The sequence below is a fragment of the Schistocerca serialis genome, chromosome 8 (assembly GCF_023864345.2).
Source record: "Schistocerca serialis cubense isolate TAMUIC-IGC-003099 chromosome 8, iqSchSeri2.2, whole genome shotgun sequence".
Classification (NCBI taxonomy): Eukaryota; Metazoa; Arthropoda; class Insecta; order Orthoptera; family Acrididae; genus Schistocerca; species Schistocerca serialis.
Window position 1 is genome coordinate 481,669,537 of NC_064645.1, and position 27,522 is coordinate 481,697,058.

Here is a 27,522-nt window from a genome sequence, read left to right on the forward strand (position 1 = left end):
CAGGGAGAATATTTGGCATTTGTGGACTTATTCATCCAACAGTAATGTGTGTCGGACCACGTGAAATAGTGTCCCAAAGAACTCCATAATGCCGTTTGGACAGTTCGCCTCCATAGCTGAGTGGTCAGCGCGGCAGAATGCCGTGCGAGAGGCACGGCTTCAATTCCCTGCCGGGTCGCCGATTTTCTCCGATCGGGTACTGGATGTTATGCTCTCTTCATCATTATTTCATCCTTAGCGATACGCAGTTCCCCATAGTGGCGTCACCTGAGCACACTTGCACCGAGCGGCCAGTCGACCGGACGGGAGGCCCTAGCGACAAGCACATTTCCGCACATCACAGACTGATTGACCGCTTGTCTTAAAGAGACAACATAACTATTACGAGGGCGTGCTGAAAAATGCCAACGATTTCTTTATGTGAAAACTCTTTAAAGCTCTCTTGATAAAACTATACTAACATTCCACATCTTTATTCTTCATATCTCCATATTTATTTCTCAACATAATCACCCTGACGACGAACACCTGTCTCCCAGCGACAGACCAATTTATTGACACAGTCACTGCAGAATGTTTGACTTTGTTGACGGAGCCACAACCTCGCCTCTGCTTGCACCGCTTTATCGCTATCTAGAGTTCAGCCGTCGAAGGATTTCTGTAAATTTTGGAAACAGATGAAAGTCGACGGCAGGGCCACTTCTACCATTAGGTGAGACTAGGCGGCCGTCTGGTGCGGAAAAGGTTTATTTCAAATCAAACAGCGAAAAGATTCAGCAAATGAGAAAAAAAACAGGATATCTATTTGTTGTTTCGGGAAATTCCAGAAATTGAGGACAACAATAAGAAATCAGGACATTTGTTGTTCTCAGTTAATTTTAAAGGGGCTGAGGAAAAGGCATGAAAACTGAGGACAGTCCCGAGACAATGAGGACTTCCGGTCACTCTTTGATGATTACTGTTATAAAACGAGATTCTCATTATTGATCCGTTGCATGTTGGTGGTGATGAGTGGGGAAGGGACCATCGAGGAAACCAATGATGTAAAAGGAGGGGGGGTGTCATTTTTCAGTTCTCGTCTAGTGCGGCAAAACCCCTTAGCAACGGCCCTAATGCTCGGTGACAGTGAGCCCAAGGCGTCGGATTGTTGCAGTTCCCGCAGTGCTCGTCTGTGGTCTAGCATTGTCGTACTGAAGCACTGTGCTCCAGAATTGGACGAACACTTCTAATTAAGAAGAGTTTTCACATAAATTCGGAGGTATTAACTTTTCAGCACACCCTCTTACAGTAAATAGCATGGGATTCGTCGCTGGTACAACCAAAATTGTTTCGTATTGGCGCCAGAAGTACCACTTAGCTTGAATTGGTACAGTAGGAAACGAAAAACGCCAACATTTCCTAAGAAGGAAATTAACTGCAGTGCATGTCACAGCCCGGTAATTCAACGCGAGAACAGGATTTGACCATTTTCTTCACTAGCAGCATGGTTTTTATCAACGAAGTGTTATGGCGACAATTTTGTCTTGAAGCATAGCGTTTTATCGGCGAAAACACCTGTTGCCAATCAATGAAGCTTCTGTTGACACTGTCTCGCAACATAAAATATGGTACCCTGACAGTCCCTATAGCGTGTGTTGATAATGCATTTGATCAGAGCAAGTTGCGTTGTATTTACATACATTATGATTGTGTGGTACACCCGAATAAAAATTCATATTTGTTGAAGACTGTGGTCGAAATTATTTATTTAAATAGCACAAGCGCAGTTTGTTGCCGAGCTTCGGTTGCCTTTAAGAAGCCTGCGAAGTCCTGTACCTATACCCGAGCTTCGGACCTCGCCCGTGACGAGCTGTTGTTCGCATCTTCCGAAGTGGGATCCATCATTCTGCTCTCGAAGTCGAGGTGCAGGCGTGTTAGAATTTCCATCGGGGCTAAGGTTTTATGCCATAGGATGCTAACTTCTCATTGGTTTGAATAACCGTCCCTTTTCCAGTGGCCTTGAGCCAAACACAGATTGTGGGTACGTCTCGCTGTCTGGTAGTCTCTGTATTGCATTGCGTCGCAGACACCGCCAGACGGCAATCTGTAGTTCACATGAAATTCCCACGCATTTCATAACGTGCGTTTGATAATTTTCCACAGGCAGCAACGAGGGCGACATCTGCTCAGAGGGATTCCACAGTATGCCACGTGACCTCAATGAAATGGGTGTATCCCATTTGCTGAATTCTTAAAATCAGTGTAATATGGGCGCCAACTTCGTTTCGGTCCACGAGACAAGAGTTGAGTTCCCGCAACTCCAGAATTTGTAATTGAATGTACTGTAGTTACTTAACTACTTTCATAAGGATTCCGAGATTAGACCTTTGGAATGGAAAATGCACACAGCAGGCAGTTAACACACCGCCTCCAGCTGACTCGTAGCATCTTCCGCCGATACTCCACACAACCACCAAAACACGAATACAAGCGTCAGTAGGGCACGATGTATCACTGTCAGATTTCGACAGAAGCGAATGGAATTTATGGCCTGTGCCAATTTAACATGTGCGCACTCAGTGAGAGCCAGCACTCACATAGACAGTCCGGAATGGGAATTCTAAAGAATAAGCACTTACTAATTCTGTTTACCGTATTGGTGGAAATGCTTCGTGGATCAAGGTACATCACTAAATGTCTGAACCAGAAATCAACACCTCACTACTCTCGAATCAGCACCAGCTAAGCAGAGAGCCGACGACTTCCAACACCCAGGATTACAGCCGAAAGATTTCTCTCAAGAGGTCCGCGAAAGTTTTTTCAGCGTTCAGATCCTTTGACCATTCAAATTCGGTAGCTGCAAGTAGGTAATTTTCCGCTGGTGCTGATGACACTAGACTGTAAAATGCTGTGTCAGGTAGTTTCAAAAATTTCATTCCGAAACTGGTACTGTGAAACACCTGATACTTTGAGAAAATTCTCTCTCTTGAGGCCGCCTCCACAATCCATTTGGGAGGATTACGGGAGGACTGGCGCATTATCTCCAGGCCGGAGACAGCTGCCTTGGCCGCAGGAGGATACGGGCGTGGCTGGGGAATATGTTAAACGCGTGGTTTTACGCATCGTGTCGGGAAATGTCGCCACAATTTATCTCGCGGATCATTACGTTTTTGCCGACGAAATGAATGAGTAGGTTTAGTTAGTGAAACGGTAATGAGTTGGTTAAGTTAGTAGCCCCACTGTTTACAGAGGCAGTGGTGCGGCGCTCTGAGCACGGAGGTGCATCAGGCGCCGAGTAGAATCCCGGAGTGGAGCCGGGCGCTGAGGTGGCGGCTGTTTGCAGGCTGAGCGAGCGGGCGTCGTCCCCCTGTACCAGCCACATGGAGCAGGAGAAGCGCATTCGGCGCGAGATCGCCAACTCGAACGAGCGCCGCCGCATGCAGAGCATCAACGCCGGCTTCCAGTCGCTGCGCACGTTGCTGCCGCACCACGAGGGCGAGAAGCTGTCCAAGGTGAGTACTGCGCCGAGCCGGGGGGATGTGGGGGCCACGCTGGAATTCTGGGTATAGAGGGATTACTGGCTGTTGACGGAACTCAAAAACTGGTTCTTTAGTGCGAAGAAAGTCGTCGTAACTGTGAGGTTGTGAAAGCCCTAGGGAACTACGTTAACTGGACACTGTCACAGAGCGGGGTTGGTGAATCTTTTCTCCGACCGACAAAGGGGACCTTTCAACATAGTTTAGGCACCACAGCATGCTGTTCCCAGGGACGCTGCGGCTATGACCTTCACAAACTTTGGTATTGTCAAGGCCGGTATTACACCATCATATTTCTTTGACAAAGGTCTTTGATGTGGCGCGGAACAGAGGTATTACACTGTCGTCATATTTTTCGTCAAATTTCAAGATAGCGGGTAACAACTTATTGTGCACAGGGGTTAGTAGTACCACAGTTGCATTGTGCGTGTAATTGGAATAAAAGCAGCGGAAAAAGGAAACACTTTAAGCCATAGGTATTACGTCGAGCCGGCCGGAGTGGCCGTGCGGTTCTGGGCGCTACAGTCTGGAACCGAGCGACCGCTACGGTCGCAGGTTCGAATCCTGCCTCGGGCATGGATGTGTGTGATGTCCTTAGGTTAGTTAGGTTTAATTAGTTCGAAGTTCTAGGCGACTGATGACCTCAGAAGTTAAGTCGCATAGTGCTCAGAGCCATTTGAACCATTATTACGTCGAGATGATAAAATCATTCAGCAAAATTTTTTACGCGAGCTGCAAGTGGAGGACGTCAAGTCAACTTACCAATTGATGAAAGTGTATTTCAGTATTAGTTCCGTCAAGGGGCTTCTCATATTACAAAACAGAATACTCTCTCTCGAGAAATGCTATACCCGTGGAAGACAGGCAAACTGTGACACTGGGATTTCTTGATACAGGAGAGTATGAGCAATAACAACTTTTTATTTTTTGAATAATTTAATAACTGGAATTGGTGTTCCAACAACGGCACAATTTTAAAAAAGCAGGAAAATGATGTACTTTTGAACTTGTGGCACCCAGAGTTCAAAAATCGACAAAGTAGAATGCAAAGGTAAGAAAGATTTTTTTATTTTCGTGTGTGAGCACATCCTCTATTCCCGCTTGCTGAAAAGCTGCCTGGATGTATCCAGATCTAGTGGTGGATGGCTGTAGTTGTGATTTTGGACAGATGTCGCTTGCAGCAAATTCCACCTGCTCATCAACACACAATTCATAGCATGCACTGTGTTTCTTGCTCACCCCCCCCCCCCCCCCACCCCCACCCTTCACCCCTCCCTAATCGGAGTGGTTTTGTTCAAAAAAAAAAAAAATGATCACAGCGATTTTGAAGCATGTTTACAAATACACTACAGAATGCCAGATAGCTGCAGCGACACCAGCACTCCAAGCGGTTACATTTCACATTGCAGTGAACAGAAGACGAACGACTTCTATGGTCCAATCTACGGCGAGGCTCTAGGTTTGATCATATTTATTTGACGACGGTCGAGATTTCACAAAGTTGCCTGTTACACGATCAAATTTCCTTGACATAAATATTTGGCGTATCAATTTTGACAAACATGAAATACCGGCCTGAGCAGCATACCTGTCGTTACTTATTCAGCCATCGTAATAGCGTATACAGGATATCCCATTATGGAAGGTAATTACACAGCGATATGTTAGGAATGTTCATTGCAAGCAAAAATGTTGTGTAAACATGGACTCTGAAAATGCATGCCATAAGAGCTGTGAGCATTTATCTTAGATACTGTGATACGCACTCTTCTACTGAACAAGCGCTCATATCTCCTAAGCACTGGTTGTTGTGTTGTCCTTACGTCCGTATCGCCATAATTGGCGTGGCACTGTTGGGATGGCTGCATTGGCGCGTACTTAAAGCCAATAGAATAAAATTTAAAATAAAAATCGCTCTCATGGTATGCATTTTAGAGCCCATACTTGACTTTTTCTTTCTTTTGACGTATACTACGTTATCCCAAAGTATGGATGCAAAGAGCTTGTAGTAGAAGAGATTTAATTCACAGTATCGAAGATTTATGGCTCATAGCTCTTAAGGTATAAATTTTAGAGCCTCTGGTTTCTAGACTTCCTTGCTTCGGGGCATAGTTCGTGTCATATCCCTGAATATTGACACTTCCTCTTCGGTCAACCTGTGTAGACATATGACTACCCTAACGCCGGTAATTGACCAGTGATTCGATGAACAGCTACCTTAACGCCAGTAATTGACCAGTGATTCGATGAACAGCACCAAGGCCTTGAATATAATAGAATTTCAGCAACCGCAGCATTGTGAAGATACTCAGACCGCCGCCAATATTTTCAATACATGTTACGAAAGGGCGGAGAAAACTTCAGACCCTGGCGATTACACCGAAGATGCAAGATTGCGGCGTACACTCCCTCGCAATATGAAAGTGCCTTGGTCTTTGTTAATAAAATTATCACGTCTTTAAGATAGCGTTACACCCTCATAGTTTACGTCGAACGAAGTAGCGTTTGGTTTGGCGGCGATGTAGAATTCTGACGAAGACATGAGCCACCGTGGGTGATAACCGAGAAGCTGTTTCGGGTAGCAAGGCGGTGTCGTCGGAATTTTTGTCGCCTAGGTGATCACAGCAAGTGTGCTACTAGGTCGGTTGGCTGAGTGCGAGTTCTCTAATTGAGGAACGGGCACCTGCCTCCGCCCCTCCGTGTCAAGGATAGGCTCGCCGTGGCCCACGACACGTAGGCCTGCGGGGGCGTGTCGCGCAGCGCTGCGCCAGCCAGTCTGCCGCTAGAAACATTTACCTGGTACATTGTCACCCTCGACTATACGTGAAGGGTACTTTTATTGTATTTCTCGCATTAGCTATTTAATTATATTCCAAGTAAATGGTTGCTAGGTTACTGGTCACAGATGAGTGGAAGGTCGCGCCCTGGGACTGACAACCATGTAAATGAAGAGAAATCGCCTGAAGTTAGAAGCTACGTAAGAGTGTACCTTTTGTGCGGAGTACCCTAGTACGTTCTTGATGCTAGCGAAATAAGACTGTCTGAGCGCGATTTCTTCAATGAGAAAATTCTAAATCGAATGGGTAGTAGTGGATGATGGAGCGGTAAAGCTAAGTTAATCCGTCGCACGAGAGTGTTTTTTAGGTAATAGATAATGTGAGGGGGAGGGGTACCTGTAAGTGGGTTCAATTTGCATAACGCAAGTTTCTACTACTACTACTACTACTACTGGTGGTGGTGGTGGTAGTAGTAGTAGTAGTAGTAGTAATCTGAGAACGCTACTGATGACATCGGTTGTGTTGGTACATGAAAAAGAAAGGCACGTGGCCTCATCTACTGATCGTGCTCGTCGGCCTTGGCGGCGAAAACGACTAGACACGTATTGTTTTTGGCAGGTGCTGAATGAGCGCACCTGTCGACCCACTTGGCTTGTGCGTCGTAAACACTCTCCTTGCCCTCACCGCTCTAACTCCTGCCCAGCTAACAGTCCCTCCATTCGTTCGTTGTTTGTAAGTTATTAGATGTTTAGGTTACACGGTATGAGTTACCTTTGTCGCCATGTCTGCAATGTGAACTGAAATCTGTTGGATAGTATTTTAGTAAAGATTTTCTTTATAGCATTGCAGAATAGTTGTCAACAAGATTCGAACCGCTCCTTGCATTGCATTCCTTCGATTTTATCAGTGCAGCGAAAACTCGAAGTGTAATAGAATGCACTAACACTGTCGTTCACGAAGCAGCTCAACTTGACGTGTAGTTTTCTAAACACGTCATATGCAGACATCCATAATTTATTGTAGTTGCTCCAAAACGTCTTTTTGATGAAACTCTAGCCAGTATCTATTGAATATATTTAAAACCTTTGCGAAATTATGAAGTAAGGTATTGTTCGTTTAATCTCAGGTTAACTGGCTATTTTCGGGTTTTGAGCCGAGAATCTACTCTGTAGGAACCAACGTGGATTCCGGAAACAGCGATCGTGTGAGACCCAACTCGCTTTAATTGTTCATGAGACCCAGAAAATATTAGATACAGGCTTCCAGGTGGATGCCATTTTCCTTGACTTCCGGAAGGTGTTCGATACAGTTCCGCACTGACACCTGATAAACTAAGAGCCTACGGAATATCAGACCAGCTGTGTGGCTTGAAGAGTTTTTGGTAAACGGAACACAGCATGTTGTTCTCAATGGAGAGACGTCTACAGACGTTAAAGTAACCTCTGGCGTGCCACAGGGGAGTGTCATGGGACCATTGCTTTTCACAATATATACAAATGACCTAGTAGATAGTGTCGGAAGTTCCGTGCGGCTTTTCGCGGATGATGCTGTAGTATACAGAGAAGTTGCAGCATTAGAAAATTGTAACGAAATGCAGGAAGATCTGCAGCGGATAAGCACTTGGTGCAGGGAGTGGCAACTGACTCTTAACATATACAAATGTAATGTATTGCGAATACATAGAAAGAAGGATCCTTTATTGTATGATTATATGATAGCGGAACAAACACTGGTAGCAGTTACTTCTGTAAAATATCTGGGAGTACGCTTACGGAACGATTTGAAGTGGAGTGAACATATAAAATACTTATTGGTAAGGTGAGTGCCAGGTTGAGATTCATTGGGAGAGTCCTTAGAAAATGTAGTCCATCAACAAAGGAGGTGGCTTACAAAACACTCGTTCGACCTATACTTACGTATTGCTCATCGGTGTTGGATCCGTACCAGGTCGGGTTGATAGAAGAGATTAGAGAAGATCAAAAGAAGAGCGGCTCGTTTCGTCACAGGTTTACTTGGTAAGCGTGATAGCGTTACGGAGATTTTTAGCAAACTCAAGTGGCAGACTCTGCAAGAGAGGCGCTCTGCATCGCGGTGTAGCTTGCTGTCCAGGTTTCGAGAGGGAGCATTTCTGAATGAGGTATTATCAACACGTATGTGTAATACAGTGATTTCTCCGGTACACCTCATGCGTCGTAATGACGTACTTAAAAATAACGCCACCTAGCTGCTAGAGAAATCTCGTGCGTTCCATAAATTTAGAATTCTAGTACACTGATGGAACATAATTTCGATCCTGCCAGACCCAAAGTCGACTGGCAGGGCTAGCTTTAGGTCACAAAAAGCCATTTCCACAACATTGCGGGATAGGCTTGTTGATTGGTTAGAATCTGGAAGAGTGCACGGGTCCTGATATACCAGCAGAACATCGCAACTGAAATTAAAGAATCGGACTAAAACTGCACGTTCATTTAAGTGTATTTTCTCACTCATCAGTCATAAAGCACCATGTACAATCGTCATTTTTATTTGCATGTTTTCGTTACTCTACTCAGTGACTAGTTTGACCTAAATAATTAAATTGAAAATATTTGCACGTTGTGCTGGGTTGGATTGCAAGTTCGGCGAATCATTTACGCTGAGCTATTTTGGGATTTGTTTACAAGTTTCACCACGGCTACACGGGTTTCTCGCCTTTAAATTGCAAAGAACCTTTGCCCTAACAAAGAATTCTGATTTTTGGAGGAGTGCTGGGCGCGAAATTCTCTTTTACAGCATTGCCGATCTGTATCGTTCTTGCGTCCCCGTGCACCCGACACTGTGTGCTCAACACTAGGTACTCAGGTCGCCATTTACAATGAAGCTCGGAAAACGCTAACAATTCGTATAACTAAGTGCATATTGATACACTGAATTGGTGTCCGCTTATGAAACCTGCATGGGAAGAATATGCTGGATAATCTTGTACCTCATATATGAAGAATACTGATTGGTTTATTGTGGGCAGTTCGCATAGTTTTTGGCCTTCGGCGGTTTGCTGGTCAGCGTCGAGTGCGTATCGTGCATGTGGGTGGACGGGAGGCCGGGATAAAGGTCACGGGTCAGCCGAGGGCAGGGCACGCCAGGCCACCCTTCCGCAGCTTCCGCACCATCCATCGATCTACAGGCGGCACCCCCTCCACTCCTCCCTCACTCACCCCCCGGTTGTTTACCTGCCGTGGTATGGCCGCAACAAGGGCGACGCGTGACGCATCTCCCTTATATTTCCAACCTCCATTTCTATATACGACGTATGGTTTGGTCGCTGTATTAAAATACCATTTAATACGTTTGCATTAAAATACCGGTGTAATACGTTTGCTCTCCAAATTGAGCACTGCCGGTTAATAAAACTGCTTGCAAATTTGGCAGACACTGGGCAGTGCGCACCATGAAAAACTTCGCTAGAAGGGGTCGTATCAGTATAAATTTAACTAGGCATCGATTACCGAAGTATAATCAGTAAACAGCCATTTAATTACCTTCCAGATAACGAGATCCACCTTTTCCTCTTCAGAAACGTCACAGAGGGTATGGTTTTTGTATTTCATGTCGTTTATGATACCAAGAAAAGTTCGACACTTTCTCCCAGCATTTAGGAAAGTTCCATCTAGTAAGGAATTAGGACAATTGCTCAAACCATCACATATGCTACCTTCATACTTTGCTAGTTGAAGGCTGTGGCGAGTGCGGCTCGCAAAGGCTGCCTGCATGTCGTTTCGTAAAGAGATGACACCTATGATGACAACTCTGAATTGTATGTCGGAAATACCTTGCTGCAAATTGACTAAAAATGCATTAGGTATTAGACTACGTCTCGTCACTATAACCGTTGTACGTTTGTGATATTAGAGTAACTATTGTTGCCCAAGTCGGTGTTTCTGTTGCTGCTTTATCCACGACAGTCATTCTAAATGCAGTTGTGTTCATTTCTAACCATTCTGAAGATACGCATTTGTGGCTAAATTGTATAGTGTTCATTCGTACTCAAATTCATATTTGTATTTTGCAGCTCATAATGCACAAGCTTTACACCCTATTCCCGGATGGCGTACGGCAGCAGACTGTCGCTACGACTCACAGAAATTCCAGATTTTTCAGGTTCTGCGCACTGTTCAGATGTCGTTAGGACGACGAGTTTGTAAATGTACGGTCTCTAAATTATATGATGCATCTTTATGTGATGTATTAACATTTTCTCGTTCAGTCTTCCACTAGACAATTGGTGAGCAAACTATAGGTCATTGCAATAGCCCTTTAAACTGTCTCTCTCTCCCCAGTCCAAGTTGGCAACTGGCCGATACGTTTTTCAAAAATTGGTCGGGCGCTTGTTTTCTAAGAAGGTGTTTTGTGGGTATGTTTCACAGCCAATTCTTCCCAGTTATCTGTATGACATCTGCCTTCGCGACAACTTGATTTGTGTAGTGGTTACGTGAGTAATAGCCCGCAAGGGTGTAATCGGGCAGTATGGCCCATTTTTGTTTTACGACGATTTATGCGCATTTCTTGTCATTCCTCGAGTTAAGTAGCACTGTTGCGTAGCGGATTCAGTGCATAGTCGACCTGTGTGGGCGGACATGCTACGTGCCCCTCAATGGGTGCCGCGCTGCTCGGACCGGCGAAGCTTGAGCAGGGCGCTGCGCGGCGTGGGCCGTGCGTGCGTGCGTGCGTGCGTGGCGCGGCATGGCGTGGCGCGCGTGCGTCGTCAGCTGGCGGCCGCCATTAGACCCGGCTGCCTGCCACCCGCCTTCCCCCTTCTGCTGTATCCCCACTCCTGCGGCAGCGGACTCACAGCGCCGCGCCTGCTCCCCGCCTGATGGACGGAACAATCGACGTTTCTTTTTGCTGACGTCATTACTACTGCCTGCTGGAGTTTTTACTACGGCGCTGCCGCACCGCCCGGGCCCTTGCCCCAAATTACGAGGCGCTCGCCTGTCTGCGTGCACCCTGCGACTGACTCTGAAGAAAGTGGCTGTTTAAGCACTGTAATTTCCTTATCAAGAACGTTGTACTATTAACTAACATAGGTGCTGAGCATATAGCGGAAATAAATTGTGCTGCTAAGAAATTACTAGATGATGTATTGCGAGTCAGGCCGCTAATTGTACTGAAGAACGGTATTTAAAAGCACAAAGGCCATGATTTCACATATGCTCACGTTAACAAAACTAATCTACAACGTAAACATATGTGATATAAGCGCAGCTCATTCGTGATCACTGCGGCCACGTCTATCTTTATTATAATATGTACAGTAATGGGTTGAGGTACTTTAATTTTAGATCAGTCTACTTCCTCCGTCTGTAACAAAACTTCATGGAAGAGACGCTAGGCGGTATCCTTCCGTCTCGTTTGCGTGAAGTTCCAACGAACGGGCTGGAAAGCAAACCAGCTGTGGCGACGATGATTACTTTGTCGTGTATTGATGGTCCCACTAAAAGTCCATAGATATTAAACGTTGCAATGGTGTAGGCGTGGCGGCGAGAGGTAATAAGAGTGTTGAGGTCACTACGAGATTTGCCATGTGACTCGGTGTTCCTAGCTTTATATACAATTCAGTAATTTGCACGTCATTTGCAGGAATATCCGATTCATGTTGGTACGTAGTCGGTTTCTGTACATGGCGTTGTCTCTTAAATCACTTCAAACAATGATAGCGTGTAGTTGGTTCTCTGAGTATAACTATTAATTCGTGTGGCTAATGACCTGGGGTCCGTCTTTTAATACGAGGCCACTTTGACGACTGCGAGCGTGACGAAGTTCTGTTGCAAAAATTTGGCCTCGTGGTGTTCAGCGTGAATAAGCTATATGCAGCCGGAATCGTAACACTTGACAGTTGAAGAATGTTACAAGATGTTGCGACTTGCAGTCGTATGGACCTTTCCTTATATTCCGTGTCTGAACTAACTTCATTCGTTTCCATGGTTGCGAAATGAGCTGATGACATGACGTCGCTGTGTTGGGAGAGCACGCGCACCGCGGGCACATACAAGTTGCCAGATGCCGCGAGACGTTGACTCAGCGTGTAACGTCATCCACGCTGCTCATACTGTCTTGCCCTACAGCTGACACGCAGCAAACATTCGCAGCCGACACCGTGGTGTAACACACCAATTAGCAGTAGGTGTTAGTTCGGTTTCGCGGCCCCGTGGCTCTATTTTGGTATGAAGCACAAGCCGCACTACCACAGGTCAATTTTAGATTGATAAGTTCCTGCACGGTCTTGTAGTAGAGACCTCCCATCTCTAATGTTTTCTCCTCTATTAGTTATGTGATTGCATGTAGCTAAATTTCTATCCCTATGATTTCCACTTCTTCTGCCTATATATATATATATATATATATATATATATATATATATATATATATATATATCTCAAGTCTTTGTTTGATTTATGGGATAATATTGTCGAACGTTTCGCCTCTTGTTTCTAAACTATATCCATTAAGCACTTAATGCATTTATGTTTAAATAGGAAGCATATAACTACTGGACTTAATCCCATTTCGTCAAATGACACTGTCTCATATTAAGGACACACATTCACCATTTGCGCTATTTCGTAGTTGCAGAAAAGTTTCTTCTTGAGTGCTTACATGTTCCAATATCTGTATATTATAGATTACAGGAAAGAGAGGCAATTACCAAGCCCGTGTTGGCTTTAAGATTTTGTTTCTGTGGAGATAGCTGGGACATGTCAAAGTTGCTCTCCAGCTTGTTAATGTGAATAGGTGCAGGTATTCCTACCAATAGTGAACTGGCTTGGTCCTTTGCTGTTGGAGAGTATCAGTGAAAATAACAATAATTATTATTACTGTTACTATTATTTTATTAAAATCATGTTGGTAATCATCATGAAGATCTAAAATTGGTCTATAGAATTGTCAGTCGGAATTTGGTAGTAAGATTATTTTTTTACAATAATCTTGACGATTGCAGCAGGCTTCTGTCAAGTCACTTGTTGACCAGTCTGGTGTTGCAGTAGAAAACAGCAGAAGGAAAGAAGTTTTCTTAATCACGAAATTTAAATCATTGACAAAGAAGCATTGTACAAACATAACCATCGCACAGGCTCCATTATGGAGGACATGGTAACTGTGGCTTTCAAAAATGATTGGCACTACAAAAATTTTGTGTTCACAGAGACCATTTAATGAATAAACGAATTCAGAATATATTATAGGTATTCCCCCGCCAGTGTGTGTGCATTTTTGGCACCGTAGTGGCAGCTTCTGTATTTGTGTGTCATACTATTCTTTGGGGGTGTCCTGGCGGCGCTGATGTACAACTGCGTGAAGTTCATTGGTGGTGGTGAATGTTTTACCCCAAAAGACCTCATCCAATGTGTTGAATAGTGCAGTCACTAGGAGCCACATTCACGAAAAGGAAGGTGTGTCACCTCTGTAAATGTTATTTCACTCATGGTGGCAATGGTCTCTATCGACTGGCATGTGGTCACGCATTATCGTATTGGAGTAGAACGCCACAGTTCCGTAAGCCGTGGCAGTTCAATGTGTCGGCAGAGTTGGTGCAGTGAACTACATCATTGATTATTGTTGAAGATTATATTGGAAGGAAGCCAGTCCATCAACAGTACTCCTTCCTGGTCCTAGAACAGTCTTCATTTGTTTGTGTATGAATTGTCCCAGCCATGACTTCTTGGGACCCAGTATGTCTCCATTCCATAGACTGGTCATTATTTTCTGGATTCTAGTGGAGAAACCACAATTCATCGACCGTGACTGACCCTTAAAGAGCTCCGCTGGATCCGCACTGTACTTGTGCACCAACTGTTGGCATTGCTTCACACACTTCTGTTTCTATTCCGTGATGAGGAAGTAGGGCACCCATTATGCACGCACTAACGTCGTCTTCAGATCCTCACACATGACGATTTGGAAGGTACCCTATGACAGAACTGTTGCCTTCCCTTATTCGTCACACGTGACTCACCTGTGCTCCATTATCAAGTCATCGACACACTGGGCATTGCTTAGTTTGTGTGCAGTTGCTGGACGCCCAGTGCTTTTGCGTTTGTCCGCACAGTCCCTGCCAGTCTGATGCCCGACGTGATGCGGATCTGGGACTTGACGCTGTTTCCCCACATATGGTCACTAACCTCTTGCGGATATCAGAAGTGGTCACTCCTATCCTTCAGAGAAACCACACTGTCCACTGTTTTGTTGCGCTTTGCTGCTTCCATATAGTATTCTGAATGTCCACCAGTGTAGTTGCAAGTCACCGGAACAATTACTGTGGCAGCATGCCACCTGTGGGAAGCAGCACCACCAGCTGGTGACAATACACAGTATTATAGCCCCTCTTCGTGCATATAAGGACGTGAATTTGAAACTGCTCCTTTGCAGGAGTTACAGGGGTATTACGAATCAGTCTTGAACAAAGTAATTGCTAGATGTCCCTGGCATGTAGAAGGAGCTGAAAGAGGTAGAAAACATCTAAGTTGCCTATTTGGTTGTACAGAGAATACAGTATGTGGCCTCTTACGTGGATTGCATTTATCACGAATCTCTGGCCCAGTGAAAAGTTCCAAGCAACTGGAAAAAAGCCCAGGTGACTACCAGATGCAAGGAGGCAAATGAACAGACTGGCAAATTTACGAACGAATGTCCTTAACATTTTTTGTCGCAGAGTTCTTGAATATACTCTTAATTGGAATACAATTAATTTCCTGTAGATGGAAAAGTTTGTGTAGGAATCGGCACGTAATTTGGAAAGCATCACTCACGCAAAAAAGTTTGTCCTTTTCTCACAAAATACACAGCAAACTATGGATGAAGGGCAAGGGAAGTCCATATTCCTAGAGTTCTGGAAAGTGTTTAACACAGTGTCAGATTGCAGACTGTTAATGAAAACACAAGCATACGGATTAAGTTCCCAGGTATTCGAGTGGCTCGAAACCCAGTACGTTGTCCTCGATGGCTTATGCACTACCACGTTTTATTGAGATAATTTTAGGAAAGTGTAGCCCATTTATAAAGGAGACCGTGTATAGAGTAAAAGTGCGACCCATTCTAGAGTACTGCTCGAGTGCTGGGCCGCACGAGGGAAGATTAAAAGAAGAAATCAAAGCAATTCAGAGGCGGGCTGCTAGATTACGGAAGTGGTTCGTTAACTGGAATTACAATCCCAGGAGGCAAGGATTGAGACTTTTAGAAAATAGGCAATTGAAGCTTACTGTACATTTCGTGTAAGGACCGTGAAGGTAAAGTGAGAGAAATAGGGCTCGTGCGGAGGAATGTAGCCAGTCGTTGTTCACTCGCTCTATTTGGTAGTGGAACAGGAAAGTAAACAACTAATAGTGGTTTAAGGTACCCCGCCTCCGCATTCTCTAAGATGGCTGAGGTATGTGGATGTAAATGTAGGAAAACTATTCCTTTGTTGTTGAGCTAATTGCTGAAACAATGACCATCGAAGCAAGTCACGACTAGAGTTTTATTCTCTATAACCTTTGATTTTCGTCGGCTGTTTGAAAATGTGTGGTATTACCAGTAGTGTACAGCGAATGGAAGCGTGTGTTGCCTCGCCATACGAACAGATAAGAGGACAGGCGATGAGCCGCGGGCAGTGTCGTTTATTATAATAGGCACCCGGTTTCTGTCTCGGCCGGATGTCGTGCCCCAGAGGCGGCGGGTACTTGGGTTACGCCGCGCGCCAGCTGTGGCGGGCGCTGCGGGGCGCGTTGGCCGTGGCCAGGCTGGGTCGGCGCGCCCGCCGCCGCCACTCGCCTTCGATTTTTCAATAAAAGCGCCGGCCGGGGGTGACGTGTCCCCCCGCCCCCGGCCGTCGCCATGGCGACATCGATCCGGCGCCGCCGCCGCCGGCGCGCCGCTCCCAGACGCACGCGAAAATTACAAACACGCCGCGCCGCGAGTACGCCAACCGCTGCTGCCGCCGCCGCTGCATCGATTGCCCGCGCTGCACCAGACCAGACGCGCGGAGGCGGCTCGCGGAAGTGCGGCGCCGGCGAAATGGGGCCAAGCCGGTGCGCCGTACTTGTCTGGCTTCTGCTTCCTCAGCCACGCGGCCAGACCGGTCCGCGGGCTGCGGGTCGCACGGGGCACGACCTTGCATGTGCTGTAATACGCTGCTTAAAGCAGCTGTACTCGCTAGCAATCGCTCGTGCAGACTTCAACTCAAAATCGCAACTTAATCATTTCCTTTAGACAGCTGTTCAGTGGATTTTTCGTAGGCCTGCTGCAAATGTACGGCAAATTCTTCTTGAGGTTTCAGAATCAAAACATCAACATTTTACAGCACCAATCAGCCGGTATACATGTTATTGAAGATGACCTCATAACGCAAACTAGGATTACAGAATTGTCTTCGAGAAATAAAGCACGTGGATGCATCGAAAGAGGGAAATGACCGGTTCTGAAACCTGCGACGGAGTGCACGATGATAAGGTTACCCTCAATATGTGCAATTCTCGTTCGCATCGTGGCGTCCTCCATACTTTCCCAGTTGTTGCACTTGTACAAGGTTTTTAGATCTTATCAGTTTAAATCTATTTTGGCAATTCTGGGTTCAGCCTTTTCAAATCGTATAGGAGATCGTGTATCTGTGAGGTCCTTTTTACAGTTTGTTGGTAACTTAAGGCCTACAGATATAACAAGCATTTAAATCGCAAATTTTGTCTGTGTTCTGTAAACACAGATTTTATCTCCATAAAAGAATATGTGTGCACTAGACACAATATAATTTCTTTAAAATATTATAGTAAAGGTAAAGCTGCCAGCAACCCAGAATTGGTTTGGAAAACCAGTGTGATTTCCCAGACATTCTCCTATTGCAAATCATTTGTCTTTCCCTTTCTGCCACCATCGAACTGGTCCGTGCAGCCTGTAATAAAGAAGCATAGTCATTAACATACGCAAATTATTGAGAAGAATCTGAGAAACATGTTGTCAGCTGCAGAATGCCCACTTCAGAACTTAGCAAAAGAAATTGCAGGAGCATTAGTATTCTTCTTACATTAGACATACAGTGGACTGAAAACATGAGTACATAAAATAATTTCCCTCGGTTCACTAAACGTACCAGCTTGAAAACACTTCACGAGGGTAAAAATTAAGTTAAGCAAAAAGGTGTCGATGTCCAAGCTGCCTTGACGAAATTCGTCGTGAGGATATTTTTTCGTTCTCTCATATTAAAAGTAGACGTGCTGTGAAGTAGACTTGCTGCGGCTATCACAGATCTTTTTCTTCCATAAGAGTAAGTATTTCGTTTTAATTTCCCATTAGTCACCCTTGTAATTTGCGCATTTACAAAACATCGCTAAAGAACACAGCATGGAACAGTAGAATATCCCAACGCGGCATACCTCACACTTGAAAAGTACACTACCAGAATAACGTGATTCTGCATTACAACTGCTTGTGACGGGATGCTGTGATTGGAACTTCGTTAAGGTCATTGTTGTTATCGGCTCTCTTGCTATGTTGAAAAAGGCGAAATTATTGCTTAATTTAAGATAGCCATATTTCTTCTTGTTGTACAGGAGTATGCGAATCATGTAAAGCAGTATAATACATGTAAATTGAGCATGAAACACCGAGAATGAAGACTCGAAATGAACAACACAGCTATCGAAATGCAAAAAAAAGGCCTCTAAAAAATTTCATGTTTTGGTCCATCAAGCATTACAGCGAAAAACTTATTAAAAGTAGTCAACTATTGGGACATACTAATGTAATAAAACATACACAGGTGATGAATGATTGCTTTTCTTAGAAGTGCTTTGAGCAAAAAAGAAGAAACACTCTCTTCACCTTGGTTGATTTCAGCAGTAGGGGTCTGTGGGTAGCAGTGTGCATTCTAGTACGAACGTGTTTTGTTCCTCATTACTGGTCATAATAGATGACAGTGTAATAGCTAACTAGGTCATTCTGTATGTGTAACAAGTTCAGTGACGATAAACTGAAGTAGAACCAACGCAGTCGCTCTGCTTCTGCGTACAACCCGTGTGCGTGGTTTTCCATTATTTTGCCCGTGCTGCTGTCTATCTCGGACACTGCAGGGGAGGACTGCAGCAGGCTGCCCTTAGCGACTCGTGCGATCCTCCCCGCGGAGTGCGTGTCGGCGTGTGCGCGCATTATAAATAGCGGGAGGCTTGCAGCGGCGCCGTATTTAGAGCGGGATGTGATGTGCCACCGCGGCGGCGGTGACGTAAGCAGCTGGCCGTGGCCACCCACGCCGGCCAAAGACCCCTTCCTCTCTGTGGCGCGTGCTTGATTCTGCGCTTAAGGCAATCGCTAAGGCGGGTGGTAAGTTGTAGGCAGGTCACCGTGTAGTAAAGAGCTCGGTACGTCATCCGGACCTACCGATCCTAAGTGGACGTTTGTATCAGTGCGCGGGATGTAGGTTGTGACATGCTAATCTGTAGTCTTGCCCCAAGTCTAGGTTAGGTTGAAACGCGACTTAGTGAAGCAATATCGAACGCTTCATTTAATCCATAGCTATTATTTTCTTCAGAATAATTATTTATTGCAGAATTTAACGCCGAGTATTGGGTTCAAGTAGAATTATTGGCAACAGATTCGCGTGACAAACGCAGAGCATACCATCTATAGAGACGCTTTTACTTCTGCCTGCAATACTTTGAAACGACCTGCAACGTCATTTATCGCACCAAACGTAGCACTTTCACTGCTTGCAGCCGAAGACGTCTACGTGCGTGAACAAGGAATTTTCAATAGCCGTTCTACTGGGAAGTGTAATTTGTTAAAACTACCCTCAGAATCGGGCACTTTGGACCTTGATAAAGTGTAACTTTAGACCACGAAAGTAAATTTTGTTTCCTAGCTTCTCAACCCGATCCCTAATTATAGCACTTGCATGGAACATTTTAGCGCACTTGCCTCCACCTATTAAGCGCGATGTTCGTGTTATGTGTAAATTAACACAAAGAAGCTAGTGAGGAAAATAGCTGACACTTCGACGTGACTGGTGGTTTACTGTTCGTTCTTGTTACGTGGGGTTTTGATAACGTGTCGTTAAGTCTGTCATACGTATTCCCCTGCTCTGGCACTAGCCTTCCATATGACTGAATTGTATCTCGGAGTGAGGGCCCAAAATTTTGATCGAATCGAAAATTTTACTGTGCATTATTCGAGCATGGTGTTGAGCAATATTGCCGCAGTATGAGAATAGTTTGCTACTTTGTTCTTGCGTCGTCGGCCCAGTGTGGGAATGTTTCTTGGCGGTCGCTACTGACGATTATGTGACCGTGAGCGAGTAGTTTTTGCAAGCCGTGGGCCGACAGGACAAACGGGTTGCCAGTCCGACCTTGGCTGCGGCTGCGGCGCCGGGGGCAAGGCTGCGCCTTCCTGCCTCAGTGTGGCGGTCTGCCGTGCCGGCGCGCCGCCGCTAGCTCAGGCGGTCCGCGGGAAGAAAGAGAACATCCGACAGATGCAACGTTTTGATACGTGTACTTCTTTTCCGGCGTTACTGCGATGAAATATTCGCTTGATACCTTAACTGCTAATTACTGGTTTGACGTTGACATACGAGACTTTCGTAACTTTAAGGTCGCTGAATCGTTCCAGATTATTGAATTACCTGGTCTTGAGAAATTATAAACAGAATTTAAAGAAATTAAGAGGAAAGTAATTTGTAACGCATCAAAACTAGAATTTTTCGAACACCATTGCCTTGTAGTTAAAATGGGTGTCTGTTTTGAGTAGTCTTTGGGGCTTGCATCCGATATAAGACTACCGTGGAGAGCTATGCTCGCTAGGTTAACAAGAGGACATTGTCCATCGGCACCATGATTCCTTCTCTGGTGGGATGAACTACCAGTATGTGAAGCCTGTCGGATACCACTCACGATACGAAATAGTGTAACATGTTTTTAAGGAGCGGAGGAGATAAGTGTTTAACGTCCCGTCGACAACGAGGTCATTTGAGACAGAGCTCAAGCTCGGGTTAGGGAAGGATGGAGAAGGAAGTCGGCCATGCCCTTTCAAAGGAACCATCTCGATATTTGCCTGAAACAATATAGGGAAAACACGGGAAACCAACATCTGGATGGCCGGACGCGTGATTGAACCGTCATCCTCCCGAATGCGAGTTCAGTGTGCTAACCAAATCACCACCTTACGCCATAACATGTGTTCCATATTGTCAATAAAATTCACCACCAGCCGTGTACTTTAAGATATCATTTTATTTTATTTTGAAGGCTATCAGTTTCGAATTCACGATATCCAGAGATATATGGCGCTGTACGACAAGTTCGTTTATTTGGATAGATGCCTATGGGGCATGAAGATGGCATAATGAAATGTTGAAACTGGTAGTCTTCATAATAAAATAAAATGTCTTAAAGTACTCGGCTGTTGGTGAATTATATTGACTTTACCAACAATTGCTTAACCAGCCGATGTCCACTGATCTTGATGGGCCAACAGAGATTGTGTTTCATATGGTGTCATAAATGCGACCCTCTACGTAGCTGGATACGTAAACACCATCCTGTTTGGCAACGATAACTGTGTAAAGCTCATTTTAAAATGTCAGGCCACAGTGGAAGGTTTGGCGCCTAACTTTTGTTAAACTAGTCAGCCATCCATAAACAGTAAGTAACTGGTCAGCCATCTGTCTAACACGCAGTGCCATTAAGGTGTTTTTCCAAACGTTTTTAATACGCACGTACCTCATACTTTTTCCAAGATTGCCAGACTTCATGAAGAAACATGCTAGTGCGTGTTCTGCAGGGATCGTCTCAGCAATTTCGCTTGTGAGAAACATAGTTCAGACCACGCGGTGGGTTTGCAGATAACGAGTAAAGGCGCTGATGACCATGCTGTTGAGCACCCTAAATCCATCAACAACAGAAGGGACTAGACGAATGGAAAATGGCGTTTGAAGGTTTCAGGCATGTAATGGACTTACGTTGCTTTGAAATAGGTTCGCGTGTAGAGTCTGGCGAAGGCCGACGCGGCTGTGGCACTGCGACGGGAGCGCGGCCCCGCCCCGGCCGCGGCGTCTTCCTGGTGGGCGGTCGCCATGGCGACTGCATCCCGCCGGGTCGATGCGGCGCGTCTGCTGACCTTTCCGCGGTCGATGGCGCCCGCCCGGCTTTCACTCTCCCTCGCATACTAGCGTACCACGCCCCGCCGTACTACGCGGGCACGTCAGCCGTACCCGCGTGGCCCCATGCAGCTCTAGGGCACTCGAACCGTAGATTACACTGAACTCTCGCTAATACGGGCCTCAGTAATCCGGCACACTTTCAGGTTCTAGTCGTTCATCGTGAAATGACACCTACAATAATGAAATTTCGTCTGCAAAAATGTTTGTTAATTATAATGTTCAGCATTCCTGTACACTTTGAAATTGTGGCTTTCCTTACGGATCATTATCGTGGCTTCTAAAGGGAAACACGTTATGCTAGACCTCAAAACAGAAACCCGAAATTGGGTGTAAGCCGAACTGAGGTTCTTCGCAGAAAACCATTGTTGCTGGTAACAGTGTTGGGCCTCGCGGGATTAGCCGAGCGGTCTAGGGCGCTGCACTCATGGACTGTGCGGCTGGTCCCGGCGCAGGTTCGAGTCCTCCCTCGGGCATGGGTGTGTGTGTGTGTGTGTGTGTGTGTGTGTGTGTGTGTGTGTGTGTGTGTCCTTAGGATAATTTAGGTTATGTAGTGTGTAAGCTTAGGGATTGATGACCTTAGCAATTAAGTCCCATAAGATTTCACACAGATTTGAACGTTTTTTAAGTGTTGGATGAGCAACTATTTACGACCAAACTTCAGCAGAAAAGGGGCAGTCATAAGCTCACATATCTCAAACTGCTGGTGCTGAAGCTGGAGACGTCGTCCTGGAGTACATTATGCAACAGTCAGAAACATGGCAGGACCTATGACATGATTGTAAAGCAGTTGTGTGATAAGGCATACTACCGGCGCGTATCGTCATGGTGACAACCAAAACTTTGGGACATGTTTCATAGTGGATGTCGAGTGATACTAATATGCGTGTAGACACTCAAGGACTAAGTTTTCTGTAAAAATAAATGTATCTTTTGATTTGATAAACTACAATCGCTGTGTGTTATACTAAATTTTAGACACATTCAACAATCCGGCACTCTGCTAATCCGGCACCAATACGTGCGAGGAGTGGCCGGTTTAGCAGGAGTATAGTGTACCACTTTGGGTGGAATATTTTGTTCTCTCACAGGCGGCTTTGCTACAAGCAGTCATCAGTTAGTATCATTAATCGCTATTACTTCATTCTTACATCTAAAGCTATACTTATCACACTGTCAAGGCAGATGGTGCTACTTACTAGTATCCCACTTAATTTTCAAGTAGACCGAAAGGAAAATTAACTGCCTGCTTCATTACATGTCTGCCTATTATTTTATTGTCTTGACTTCTACGCGATATGTAAAACAGAAGAAGGGAACACTTCGCACTGTCTTCATGTAATACCAGTTATCTAAATTTTCTCATTGGTTTCGGAACATAGCATTTTCTTTCCCTGCTAGCGTTTCGTTCCATTTTCATACTTGCCTGTCGGTATGAACTGTGTGAACCTCTCCGGAAATATGACACTTATTGTAACCAGACACTGCTCCTTTTGATGAGCATTGCCTTGTACCATTACTGTTTGAGAAAACTGTCTAATTTTTAGTGAGCAATCGGCGAATCGTGGATAAGGAATTACCACTCTTCAGTTCCAAATCAAAGCTCCATAATTTCCTTGTACTATTTATATTGGAAATTTGAAGTTAGCTGAATGGATTTATTTTAAGGCTTAAGTGACTTCATTCTGGTTGACTCTGGCACTACAGAGGGGTCCAGAAAAATGTAGACGCCCTTAGATAATCAGTGTTAATGGAACAAAATGACATACTGTTACATTTCTTGCACGGGGGGAAGGTTATTTTGTGTGTTACCCCCATTGGCAGCCAAACATCGATGACGCTGAACTGTTGGCCAAACTACGGCTGTAGGTGTTGCCGGTGTGATAGCCGCACAGGGCGCCTCCATGGTTTTTCGTAGCTCTTTCAGTGTAGCTGGCTGCTGTTGATAAATTTCATTTTTCAAGTCTCGGCATACGTAGAAATCAGGAGATGTGTAAGGTCTGTAGACCGTGGTAGATCCTCAACTTCTCCTCTTCGACGTATCGGTGGTCCAGGTAGATTTTCACCCACGTAGGCTGTGACATCTCTGTGGTATTGAGACAGAGCGCCATCTTGTTGTCAGTAAAGTCTTTCATTTCCAAACACCTCTCGGGTGGCAGGTAAAATCGATGTTTGCAGCGTCACCAGTTACGGTACCTATAGAGAAGAACGGGCCAGTAAAACAGCGCGATGACGTACCACACCACACATTAACTTCCGGTAGATTAGCATGTTTGTCCATATGAAAGTGAGGATTTTCAGGAGCCCAGTACATGCAATTGGGGCGGTTTACAGTACCGTTCAGTTTGAATCGCGTGTCGTCGGACCAGATAACCATACCTACAAAAACCGTTTCATCCACTCAAAGCATCCCTTCCAATTACTCGCAGTACTCATCTTTCGATCCGGGTCGCCCTAGATCACTGCGTGTAGTGTCCAGAAAAAATAGGTAATCTGGGAATGTACACTTTCCACTTTGCAGCCTTCAGAATTCGTCGTACGCTTTATCGACTTACGCAGCTTCACAGATTTTCGAGGTGGCCTAGTAGAATGTTGCAACACAGCAGCATCACTGCGAATACGATAAATTGTTGTACGTGTTGGTGCCTGAGTTCCGTACACATTACACCATTGCCGCCGCCCACCCTCCAATCGTGTTTTCGTACTTCCAATACCACTTCAATACGGCCTTGCATTGCTCAAACAACAATCTTATCATTCATTGCAGCACTGTCATGTACTACAAACGTGCGCAAAGATCTGTCAAGAAAACAATGTGCTGCGGTACCGCGGAAAATTGCAACGGTGCGTCATTATTTTCCAAAGATGTAAGCGGATTGTTCGCAGAGACAGTGCTTAAAGTTTGTGGTAGCTGCAGGCTGGGCGCCCCATGTTTCAGAATGGGAGTCTAATCATATAGGTAATTATGTTTATCATCATCTCACGCATAATTACGACAAATCCAGCACACATTTAAAAAAAATACACACATGTGCTACTATGTAAGACAGAATCCGTTGGAGTGGTGTGCCACGTTGGATGCCGATGCCACCAGAGAAATGTCTGTTAGTCTCATTACCTGGGTGTCACTACATTCACACGTACTGTCAGTGCAAAAGACGCACTTGTGCATGTTGTATGTGCACATACCATCTTCGGTCCGTCATCTGTTAAGCTGTACCAAACCCGCCCTCGAATGATGAAAGCCTGGAACTGCAACAGTCGTGTTGTAAGTTCGTGGCTCCGAATTTCCGTGGCTTCCCGCTCACGCTTCCACTCGTTTTTGCAGTTGAACCCAGTGGAGGGCATTTGAACTTCTTCATATGGTTGTCTCGTGGATTGGAGGCAATTCCTAGGGCAGCGAGAGTAAATCTTCGTGAAGTGAAACGTTTTTAGAAAATTGCTGGCAAAGCTTTTACAGAGCCTGGCGGCCATCACGTAGGTGTAGATCTGACTGTGCCACTAATCGTCCTCATAGCTGCTTTCACATTAACGCTAGCTTTGTTCACAAGGCCGCTGTTCAATATGCTGTTGATGACGAGCGTGAAGAGAAATCAGAGACTTGCATATATATTCAAAATAACGGAAACCTATGGTGAAAAAATCTGCGCAGAATTGAAAAGTAGTGAAAACGGAGAGGCAACCACAGCAAAACAATTTTCGCAATGATTGATTCATCTGTCGGAATCATTGGTGCCCTTCCTTAATCCGTTTAAGACGCTTGCATTCAGTGAGCTGCGTCATTCACGGGTTCACCATTCACAGTCCATTGTTCCGCCTAAATTGTGTGTCAGGCAGTTGGGCGGATGCGCAATGCGGCGGTTAGTAAGATCCGAGGTTACGGGCCAGCTGACGGGTGGGCGTGGTGTGAAGACTAGAGTAGAGCAGAGTTGAGCTGAGCTATTGCTGTCCGGGAAGTAACGGTGGCAGCTGGCAGAGCGCCGAAGCGGCTGGCCGCGGGCGTGGGACGCCGGGTGGCGTGCGGCTGAGTCACAGCGCGCGACTCTTGTACGTAGACTGTCTCGACACTTTTCATCTTGCTTCCGGTCTAGGTAGTGTTAGTAGACTTCATAGAACCATAAGTAGTTAACGTTCATTGTAGAACTCTTCAACACTCGGTTTCACGTCCAGTCTTTCTCATATACAGTAGGAATGAGTAACAGTTGGAATCGGTCTACTCGTATTACAACCTAGGTGTAACAATTTATAGGGATATGAAATAGAGCGGTCACATAGGCCCAGTCGTGGGTAAAACGAGTGGGAGACTTCATTTGATTGGTAGGCTACAACCCCGTGTCGTCGATTAGACATTATTACTGTGCGCACAGGTACGTTGAAGCAGTCTTTCACCCGCGCTCCATGTCGGAATGACACTAGAAAACGCTGTAACAACTGGTACAGTGGGAAGTAGCCTCAGCCACTTACTTCGCAGTGGTTTTCATAGTGTGGATAGACGCAATGAGAGAAGCGATTGCAGGTTAAGAAAAAACCGGCTCACGGGGGTGTGAGCTACCTTTGTCTCGCCTTATGAATAGCGGGGACTATGTCACGGACCCCAAACGGAGGAAATAGGAAAATTTATGAGGGTAAAGAATGAAAGTGAAAAGTATTAATAGAGAACAGGATGTCAGGTAGTGTTCGCAGCAAAAGATTTTCATATGTTGCTGTGCGTGATATGTACCGACTGTTTTAGTAATGGATTTGAAGAGGTCTCAGGATGTTCTCGAACTTATTGTTGAGATATTAAGAGACTAGCTGATATCTACAAATTGCTGCTAGTTTGGAACTAAATGTGTGTTGAAGGAGTCATGCGGAGGAATTTGTTATACACCCCTCGTGTTGCCCCCCCCCCCCCCCCCCCCCCCCTCAAATCACTTTCTGGGTAGCCGTGCTATTTCATAGCATCAGTTGCTGCATCTGATGTGTATGACGTAACCTACTGTGCCTTAATGTCATACCCATTACTTTGCTAAACTTTCGCCATGTTTATATTGTCAGTAGAATAACTTGATGTGGTCAAACTAGTGGATATTTTCTGAAGTGCAAGACAGTTTTCGTGTAATGTAGAGACTGATAGTAGGCGTCATAAAAAAATAATGATGATGTTCTGCGGGATTTCAGTCAACGGAAATTGCCTATGTACGAGAAATATGTATCATACATTGGATAGAATTCCCATACAAAAGGGTTTGGCACAAAATGCCGAACTCTGGAGAGATATTGCACGAATCGTCTTCTCACCATGTTTACGTGAAAATGCATTTGGCTTTCAGCTGTTCCTTACTCAAAACAATTTCCCTCGCCTTCTTTACCGGAAGAAGCTGGAGTAATTTTGAACTCGTAAACAGTTGTTTTTTTTCCGGGCACCATTCACGAAAGGGACGGCTATGGGGCAACGACAATGCTACGTATAATATCCTCCGCCGTACATCATACAGCGGCTTACGTAGGTGAATATGTGAACTGAATGTCTGTCCCTAATACATTTATTGTCATCCTGAGCGTTCGGCGCACTACGAAGTAGGTAGGTTATGAGTGCTGAATGACCTGCCTTCTGTCTTTTCATGTGGACATGCCAGGCTAGTCAGTAACAGTATAGTAGATAGCGTTTTAGTTTAGACTAGAACTAATTTGTTTTACATAGCCATCGAGTATTATTTTAGCACTTGTGGTTTGGATTCAACACGTAACGGTTGCTTTGGGGACTTGAAACCTGTTGTTTGTATACGAAACACACATGTTGTCGGGAGGTTGTTCGTCTAGGAAAAAGATGACATCCCGATGAGGTAATAGTTTGTGTCTTCTGCATTTCAAAAATCTACGTTAAAAGCACGTTGACGGGTCGATCGGTTAACTGGCGACGTAAGTCCGTAAGCGTTCTTCGTATCGCGCGGGAATTTGTTTTCACTGGTGATTAAATTCGCGCCGATTCACAGGCAGTTCGCGTACACTACTTGTCATTGTAATGAATTGCAAAGAATTATAACGAAGGGAAAGCTATGTCTCGCATATAGTTTGCAATGTGCATTAATGTAGTTAATTC

The 27,522-nt window shown here is 45.2% G+C and overlaps 1 protein-coding gene across 3 annotated transcripts in view; it reads left to right on the forward strand.

The window, feature by feature from the left end:
- The window catches only part of LOC126416084 (transcription factor AP-4), an 84,736-nt gene that overhangs the window by 7,935 nt on the left and 49,279 nt on the right, over positions 1 to 27,522 (forward strand). The window contains exons 1-2 of one of the 3 annotated variants that reach the window (XM_050083572.1): positions 3,146 to 3,168; positions 3,323 to 3,491. In XM_050083572.1, the coding sequence (XP_049939529.1) occupies positions 3,161 to 3,168; positions 3,323 to 3,491 (177 nt within the window). In that variant the 5' untranslated portion in view covers positions 3,146 to 3,160. Of the gene's footprint in view, positions 1 to 3,145; positions 3,169 to 3,228; positions 3,492 to 27,522 lie in introns of those variants that run through there. The other 2 variants (XM_050083573.1, XM_050083574.1) reach the window with 2 other exon arrangements.